Source organism: Montipora capricornis, chromosome 6, assembly GCF_036669925.1.
Source record: "Montipora capricornis isolate CH-2021 chromosome 6, ASM3666992v2, whole genome shotgun sequence".
In the NCBI taxonomy this organism is placed as follows: domain Eukaryota; kingdom Metazoa; phylum Cnidaria; class Anthozoa; order Scleractinia; family Acroporidae; genus Montipora; species Montipora capricornis.
In genome coordinates this window covers 9,487,289-9,496,987 of record NC_090888.1, presented here as the reverse complement: position 1 = coordinate 9,496,987, position 9,699 = coordinate 9,487,289, and the positions used below count along the sequence as shown (strand labels likewise).

Here is a 9,699-nt window from a genome sequence, read left to right as displayed (position 1 = left end):
GCCAATATAGGTATCATACCCAAGTATCTAAAGCTTGAAACTTGTTCAAGGCATTGACCAGCAAAAGTTAATGAAGAAAGTACATTGAAATTTACTTTCTGATGATAATTGAAGATCAGATATTTTAGTTTTTGTTAAATTTAAAATTAATAAATCTTGGTAGTTCAGAGCCAGTGTGAGTTAGCAGTTCATCTATATATAGGGAAGATATCTGTTGACAAGCATTGCTGTGCCAACCACAGGAACAAAAGACGCTTTGTTTCAACGGCCAGTGAGCCTCTGGTTGGCAAATTAATGACACTAGGTAAACAATATCTTCCCTACAGTGTTTTGGCATGCTGCATTGCAGAGGCTTTCCCTCCACATAATGTATCTCTGTTACGAGCCTAGGAAGGCCCATCAGGGAGGCGCTTATCTCCGGTTTCCGTAGCATGAAGCGATGGGATGCTAGTCCATCGCAGGGTTACCCCCAGCATTACGCCGGTACCCATTGATACACCTGGGTGGAGACTCTCCACCCAGAGAGGCACCGTGAGAGTAAAGTGTCTTGCCCAAGAACACAACACAATGTCCCCGGCCAGGCCCCGAACCCAGACCACTCGATCCGGACTCGAGTGCACTAACCACGAGGCCACCGCGCCTCCCCACATAATGTATAATTTAAACAAATTGCTATTTACAGGGTGTCAAGTGGGTAAAATAGTCAGAAAATGAGAAAATCGGGTTTTTTCAAGGCTGTTGCCTAACAGGAGCCCGGTAGCCTGGGGCTCCCAAAGAATAGCTCTGGGCTCCTTAATTTTTCACAGCAACACCTTTCACTTCATATGTTGGGCTCCTAAGTTCTCAGCATTTAGCTCTGAGGGCCCCTTTAAAATTTTCTTAGCCAGCAGCCTTGTTTTTTATTACTTAAAAATAGGAACAACATTGCAGCATTTGCACTTGAATAGAAAAAGGAATGAAAATGCCTAATTGAAGTCATCACTGAGAAGTTCAAAACTATTGTTTTTAAATCAACATGAAGTACAAGCTTACAACATTTTTCTCCAGCCATGAGCACAAAAAAAAGATATTTTTCCTGAAAAACCAGCGAATTTAAAAGGCTCAGAAAAATAGGAAATAACAATAGCTTGCTCATTCATCAACTACCTACAGGTTACTACAGTACCCTTATTATCTACTTTCCGATTTCAATCCATGGTGACTTAGTAAATCTTCCACGCACGTTGCTAATTGTAACTAGTAGTTAAGATTTAGGAACTGGTAAAGAAGAAGGCGTTAATGACGCTGGCGTTTCTAATAAGGTTTCTGTGGACAAGAAGGAAGGTACAGACCTGCCAACCCCTGATAAAGGAAAATCTGGAGATTCTATAAAAAATAGTGAGATTCTATTTTTTTCCCGATCAAGATTAAACAAACCCCTTTTGCATCGAGAAAAGTCATTAACAGTTTATTTAAATGTTTTATTTGCGTCCCCTGTTGTAAGAAGATGCAGCTTTCTTTGATGATTCTAATAGGTCATCACTAGGACGAAACTTATAGCAAGGTGTCATGGGAGACGCCTGGGAATTAGGCCTCGTTCCCAGGGCGTACTCCCCTTTCAAAATGACGGACAGACACGAAGAAAAACGATTAGTTATTGAACACAAGCGAAAATCACAGCTGGGTACAAAAAAGTAAGAACAGTGTTCTTCTTTATTAGTTTTTCAATTTATGGCACAAGCATTCCTCGTTAATTTCCCATTTTTATTCTGATTCAACAACTTAAATCATTTCAGAATGATTTTTTCCAAAACCCGTGAGATTGAGGAGCCTTGTCGTGAGACCGTGAGAAATGACAAAAAATCGTGGGACTCACGGCAGAACCGTGAGAGTTGGCAGGTCTGAAGGTAAAATACATTAATTTTTTAAAGGACATTTAATAGGCTGCGCTAGCTTATGTTGGCTTGAGATTACATACAAAACGAAAGGAACAGCGAATCTTACCTTAGCAGACTTGACAGCACGGCCTCGGCTGAACAACCATCTCAATCTATCTATGACAACAACATTCAGGAACATTTTAACTCGGAAATCTGCGCAAATCAATTGTGTATGAAGCCACGGACATACATACATACATATACATAACTTTATTTAGTAAAGCAGGTCAAGAGGAAAAAAGCAACTTTACAGCTGATGTGGACCTACTGTAATAAAATTAAGAATAGATACATATGTTATTGATTATACTTTAGATATATAAGATAAATAACCGCCAAAAATAAATAAAACCTAAATATGTATTAATAATAATAGAAGTCCGAATGCTTATTATAAGCCCTGAGCTGTCTTTTTCAAAAGTGATATTCATAACAGTATGTTTTAACTGCTTCAGTCCATTTTTAAAGCCTGTTTGATTAGGAAAAGATCTTACACTATCAGACAGGGAATTCCAGGCGATTGCAGCCCTGTGTACAAAGGAATTACGACCGAGCTCAGTGTTTGGTCTATTAACTAAAATATTTAAAGATTTCCTAAGATTAAAATCGATCACGCGAAAGTGAAAGACTTAGAAGAAATCAGCTTCTACCACTGAAATACCACTATTCCGAAAGAAGAAAAGGTGTACATGTCGCTGCTGCTATAAAAAAAATCCCTGGAGCAAGTAACCGAACAAGACATCTTTGGCCGCCATTTTGTTTGTTATTTCGCGCGCGCGCGTGTGAAAAAGCCTGCGTACAAGCAAAACCATCGACCAATCAGACAAAAGTCTTCTTTGTTTGATGTGGGTTGGTTGTCGCTAAATATGGTATTTGGCTTCTGTTCGCGCCTTTCGAACGCCATTTTGAACATATTTAGCGGAACAGCGAAATGTTAGGTAATTTATCCGCAAATTCATCGCTGTCTGTGGTTTTTTCATTGGCGAAAGCGCATCGTCAAAATCATACCTCAATAGTTCATTGTTTGAAGTGCGAACGTGTGGCCAATTCGGAGCAAATTCGCCCATATGGGCAGCCCTTTCAGTTGTTTGTCAACGGAAGCCACATAATTGCAAACGATTGCCTGAGAAACAATGGGATAGAAGAGGGAAGTGTCATTTTGACTGAAGGTAATTGCCCCATCTCAACGACAGAAAGGCATCTGGTAAGTAATCTTTTAGAGTTTTATGTGTCTGGTCGATTTTGCAGGGTTGGACATTAGCACTCGCCCGCTCGCCAAGGCGAGTCTCTCTAAAATGTCGGGCGAGCGCAAATCATCAATCACTCGCCCGTTTGGCGAGTACGATTTTCGTCGGCAAGAATTATTTAAATTGCGAAATAAACGGCTTGACTGCAGAATACCCCGCCACTCGAACTATATTCCACGTAGCCGGCTACGCGATACGCTGTACCCAGAAATAGGAATGCACAATGCTGTAGAATACCCACTTGGACTAAATTCCAAATGAACTAAATTTCAAAATGGCGCAGCGATGTTATATGTGCTGGCTACGCGGTACGCGGTGCGCCGTGGCACTCCCCGTTCTTAAAGCGTCAAAGCCTAAGTAATTCCACAGACAAGAGACTGTGGAACTGTGGACTCGGAAGAGCGCACGTCACCAGTATTAACAACGTGAAAACCTGACAACAGAGATCTTGTGCTGAATATAGCACTTGTTTACTGATTAAGCCTAAGCGCTCGTTTCAGTATTAGGCCTAAGCACTCTTTTAAAATTTTAGCTTTCATTTCACGGTTCGGGTAACTAGAATTTTTAATGAGATGTGAAGAATATAGCCCTCTTTACCTGATTAACCCTAAGCGTTTGTTTCAGAAATTAGGGTTAGGGTACACTAGAATTTAATTTTCCACGTACCGCGTAGCCAGCTACGCACCCGTTTACTTGCAAACTGCAGGGATCTCTCTTGGGATTTAAGGTCTTTAAATAGAATTCTTTATTGAAGTAATCATCCTCAGTCTGCCACGTGCTTGACCACGTTGCAAGCGAATTGTTTTCCCGTACTTTCCCAGCGCTCTGATCAATGCATGTGGAAACTAAAACAGACTTCCTATTTACTTTACTGCGCCTTTCAATAACATGCAGACTCAAAAATTCAAAGGTCAATCAACAAATGCGTTTTTTGCTACCGTCAATCAAATGTTTGGCGGCTTCTGCCAGCTTCTGACTATGTTGTCTGAACTTTGCTCAACGATTTGATTTGATTACTGCACGCTCGACAATAATCAGAAGCTTGGAGTAGCCACCGAACATTTGATTGATGGTAGCGAACAACGCATTAATTTTGTCAGTTGACCTTCGAATTTAAGAGTCCGCATGTTATTGAAAAAAAAAATCGTGAGACTCACGGCAGAACCGTGAGAGTTGGCAGGTCTGAAGGTAAAATACATTAATTTTTTAAAGGACATTTAATAGGCTGTGCTAGCTTATGTTGGCTTGAGATTACATACAAAACGAAAGGAACAGCGAATCTTACCTTAGCAGACTTGACAGCACGGCCTCGGCTGAACAACCATCTCAATCTATCTATGACAACAACATTCAGGAACGTTTTAACTCGGAAATCTGCGCAAATCAATTGTGTATGAAGCCACGGACATACATACATACATACATACATACATACATACATACATAACTTTATGTAGTAAAGCAGGTCAAGAGGAAAAAAGCAACTTTACAGCTGATGTGGACCTACTGTAATAAAATTAACAATACATACATATGGTGGTGATTATACTTTAGATAAATAAGATAAATAATCGCTAAAAATAATAAAACATAAATATGTATTAATAATAATAAAAATCCGAATGCTTATTATAAGCCCTGAGCTGTCTTTTTCAAAAGTGATATTCATTACAGTATGTTTTAACTGCTTCAGTCCATTTTTAAAGCCTGTTTGATTAGAAAAAGATCTTACACTATCAGACAGGGAATTCCAGGCGATTGAAGTAATCATCCTCAGTCTGCCACGTGCTTGACCACGTTGCAAGCGAATTGTTTTCCCGTACTTTCCCAGCGCTCTGATCAATGCGTGTGGAAACTAAAACAGACTTCCTATTTACTTTACTGCGCCTTTCAATAACATGCAGACTCAAAAATTCAAAGGTCAATAGACAAATGCGTTTTTTGCTACCGTCAATCAAATGTTCGGCGGCTTCTGCCAGCTTCTGACTATGTTGTCTGAACTTTGCTCAACGATTTGATTTGATTACTGCACGCTCGACAATAATCAGAAGCTTGGAGGAGCCACCGAACATTTGATTGACGGTAGCGAACAACGCATTAATTTTGTCAGTTGACCTTGGAATTTACACGTAAGAGTCCGCATGTTATTGAAAGGCGAAGTAATAGCCTTTCAGTGTTGTTGATTTTTATTAAATAGTAAAAATGAAAGATGACTAAATTGATTGGAGAGATTGTGGGGGGGGGGGGGGAGCTTTTATGCGAGTGAAAACTGATCTGGGCGAGTGCATTTTGAGTGTCCAACCCTGTTTTGTTATTGAAGCAAGTTAGGGGTATGCAGATCTACAGATCTCTGCTATTTTTTTTTGACCCGATCCGTTGATGCGGCGTTATTATTTTCGCTCAAATCCGGATCCGTGTTACTTTAAAAATTTCCCAGGAGGAAATATGGTGCCTATGGAAAACATTTTTGTTTTGTCTTTCCTCTACGGTATGTTGCCCAGTATCCGAGCTCTTAAGTTTAAAACTTCTATAATTTTCCTTCCTTAGCCACAAGAGCTGTCCAATTTGGCCCTGAAACAAATATTTAGTTACCCTGGGTGCCAGAGGTTTTATTTTGGAGTAACAGCTAAATACCCCGCCACTCCGCACAATCTAGTTAAAAGTGTAGTTAACGGAACCATTTTTTAATTTTTCTTTCCAGAGGAGCGGTTAAAACGGAGAGGCGAAAAATAAGCAGCTCTGGTCATGGCAGTTAAAAATCTCATTTTCATGCAATTTCCAAATAAGGAAGTAACTGCTTTTGCCAAACCGGTCTTCTACAGTGGTGTCAATGTCGTGCCCAATTCGTGTCTTTGGGAATACACACAACGTAGAACGTTTTGATTTTGACTTTTCCCATCATGCAGCAACCAATCAAAAGCGACATGAAACCACAAACTAATTACCGCTGGTGGTTGCAATTTAGTTTTAGCACTGACTATGAAAACCAATCAGCAACTGTGTTCATAATCGCGAATCATGGAAGTGAGGTTCTCAACCACTGTGACCAGAGGGTTTTTTCCCCCTCATCGCGACGGCTTTGGGATTCAGTATCTTAGCTTCGCCCGCTCATAGAAATCTCACCAAAGGAAAAAAAAACCCTCTGGTACCCAGGGCAATATTTAGTCTGTAATAATGAAAACAAGCTTTGCACTTTTACCTTTGTTTCCGTGGTGAAATTAGCATTTCTGCAGGTGCCCATAGCTGCCCTGGGGGTCCAAATCTGCTAGCGGATTTGTACTGGGGGTCCAAATTTGCTAGGACACTGGCAGTTATGCAACGTGTGGTGTGAAAGCAACACACGGAAAGTAATTCTGCTCAATAAATCAAGAAAGAAAGTTTCAATTGAGTTGTATCAGAATAGCATTAACCCTACACACAGATCAATTAAATTTAATTATGTGAAATTAATCACAACTGCAGCTTAGACAATGATTTTTCCCAATAAACAAAAAATTATTGGTTGTATACTGGGCACACTAAGTCAAAAGTTTGTTGATCATTCTTGTCTCCGTTATTCTAGAAATAGTACATCACCTAAAGTTTAAAAAAATTTGAAAAATTTTAGTTTCAGATTTCTTGTTAATTATATATATATATATATATATATATGCATGTATATATGCATGTATATATGCATGTATGCATATATATATGCATTTAGACAGTACTGTTTCGGCAGTTAGATTATATATATATATATATATTTCTTTTTTAACAAACAAGATGATACCTGAAATGAATCTTATATTGAGCTGCGGTTATGAAATCAAGTAAAGCTATGATCCTCGTAGTTATGAATGCAATTTTTAGCAATTGCATAGAGAAGCCTGAAAAATTCAGGACTTCAATGGGGTTTGAACCCGTGGCCTACCCTGCTAAAGTCCTGAATTTTTCAGGCTTCTCGACGCAATTGCTGAAAATTGAGTTCATAACTGCCAGGATCATAGCTTTACTTGATTTCATGACCACAGTTCAATATATGATTCATTTCATATATCATTTCATTTGTTGATTCATTCATCACTGGAACATTTGAACCCACAAATGATCTCCTCCCAACGTCAGTGGCTACATAGCTCAGTTGGTTAGAGCATCGCACCGGTACCGCAAGGTCAGTTGTTCAAACCCCATTGAAGTCCTGAATTTTTCAGGCTTCTCTATGCAATTGCTAAAAATTGCGTTCATAAATGTGAGGATCATAGCTTTACTTGATATATTTTTTATTTGCGACATAGTGTTTGTATACACATTTTATTCTTCGTGTATGTACTGTATTTACCTGTTGTATATGCGGGCATTTTGTCCTTGAGGTTCGAAAAAGTTCTCAGAAAATCGAACATGTAAATCTCAAACTAAGCTGTTTCGTTATTCAAGGATAAAGGGCTTTAGAGGATAAGCACAACATCACAGAAGCAGGCGTCAATCTTCAAGAATAACTTCAAAATGTTTAATTAATTGGTCCTTAATGACTTATAATTTCTCACATGACAAACAAAACAAAACTCATAAACCAAACAATACGTAAATTTGGTTTTATCAACAGAGTTGATAATGTAAATTGGCCACCGTACAGAGATTCTAAAAGCTGACGTTTCAAGCGTTAGCCCTTCGTCAGAGCGATTACTAAGCCGTTGAGCGATCACGTTTTATTTGAAGAAACAGAAATGCCTTTTAGAGCTTTGTTCTTGTGAGTATCTTCAACATTTAGAGTTGGACGAATCCTTTTTCATTTCAACCGGAATTGCTTACATTTATTTTGCAGTCTTTTGTCCACTGTGTTCGTTATGCCCAAACCAACACTATTATGTTCAGCTTGCATAGATTACTTAGCTGGAACTTCGCTCTAAATCTTTGACCTGTGTATGAGTTGAGGGCGATTTTTGGAGCTTCTTTTGAGGCCATAAAAGATCGACTTATACACCGTAACATGGGTAAATACGGTAGTTTCTAAAGTAGGTTGTACTTTTAGTTGGTATATTTTTTTGTTGATTGTGGGCTCTCTGGAAAGTAGTTTTTAGCTTAGTGTAGTGCCACATTAAAAAAGTACTACTACTACTGCTACTACTACTACATTTCAGGAAGACTTGAAAATTGTTCATGAATTCTTTGAGAATACTCACTGCAAATATCAAAAGGTTCCTTGGAATATAAATTATAAATGGGTTATCTAAAAAAAAAAAGAATGAGGCCAACATCCAGCCACCTTTGCCGGTTAAGCTTGGTGAATAAAGGATTTATCATATGGGATAGAACACCAAAAAATTATCTTTGATCTTGGGGCACTAAGTGAGAAATCCCGAGCTCCATCTTGGCCCCTCGGGGAAGCTAATCATGTGCATGATTTGGTTCATCTTGCCCGCTCACTGAGCTAATCATGTAATAAAATGATTTAGAGACCCTTTCTTCAACAGCGGTCTTTTTATTGTGCAGCGAAAAGTGTAAATACTAGTCATGAAAATTTCACTCAACTGAACGGTAAGGTGCCTCTTCAAATTACCCTAAAGCTTGGAGGAAGCAGTGCGGCCTACAGCTGCAGTGGTTAGGGTGCTTGCCTTGAGATCTGGGGATCCCGGGTTCAAGACATATTCTGACCACTGGTTGAATTTGTTCCTGGTAGTCCCTGGTTCAACTTGTCAGCTGCACTTGTAAATGGCCAACTGGTTTGCCTCCGGCCACTTGGGATTCTTAACAGTTGTTGTTGCATGTTCTGTTCTGTGGTGATTGTGTTTCATTGGCCCTGAAAAGGCCCTATGGGGAGTGGTCAATTAAGTATGTATTGTATTGTATTATTTAATACTTTAAGTCTGCCAAAACTTGTATATCAAAGCTTAAATGTTCGGTTTCCTTTTGGTATACTTTGTTTTCCGTAAACTAATGAGGACATTGCAAAAACTGAAATAATTTCTTAACTGGTCGGATAGTGGTACCAGTCGGGTACTAGGCATCTTACTGTACTGTACTGTACAGACTTAACTGATTAGTGTAAGGTGAAGTGCTATTTTTGTAAAGGTAAAGGTAAAGGTAAAGTCTGCTTACGAGCCTAGGAAGGCCCATCAGGCCGGCGCTTATCTCCGGTTTCAGTAGCATTAAGCGACTAGGAGTATTTCTACTCCCCCCTGGATGGGATGCCAGTCCATCGCAGGGTTACCCCCAGCATTAAATTTGCCGGTACCCATTTATACACCTGGGTGGAGAAAGGCACCGTGGGAGTAAAGTGTCTTGCCCAAGAACACAACACAATGTCCCCGGCCAGGCCCCGAAAAACACTTAGTTTGGCCTTTCAGAGACAGACTTCCTTACAAGAATTTAAAAAAACAATTATGGACCCGTAATGCGACTTTTCAGTTACACACATTGCTTCCTTTTCTGGATACAAAATCAACTCAGTTTATGTAGTTAGGATTGTTCATGTTAAAGTTTGGAGAACCTCATCTCATCATTTTGAGGAGAGTATTGTACATGTATTTTTGTTCGGTTTTAGAGCTGTCTCT

At 39.4% G+C, this 9,699-nt stretch overlaps 1 protein-coding gene across 4 annotated transcripts in view; it reads left to right on the top strand.

The window, feature by feature from the left end:
* The first annotated feature begins 2,827 nt into the window (after positions 1 to 2,827).
* LOC138051463 (caspase-1-like) overlaps positions 2,828 to 9,699 on the top strand; it is a 52,578-nt gene continuing 45,706 nt past the window's right edge. For all 4 annotated transcript variants that reach the window (XM_068897658.1, XM_068897659.1, XM_068897660.1 and 1 more), the window contains exon 1: positions 2,828 to 3,123. In XM_068897658.1, the coding sequence (XP_068753759.1) occupies positions 2,851 to 3,123 (273 nt within the window). In that variant the 5' untranslated portion in view covers positions 2,828 to 2,850. The remainder of the gene's footprint in view (positions 3,124 to 9,699) is intronic.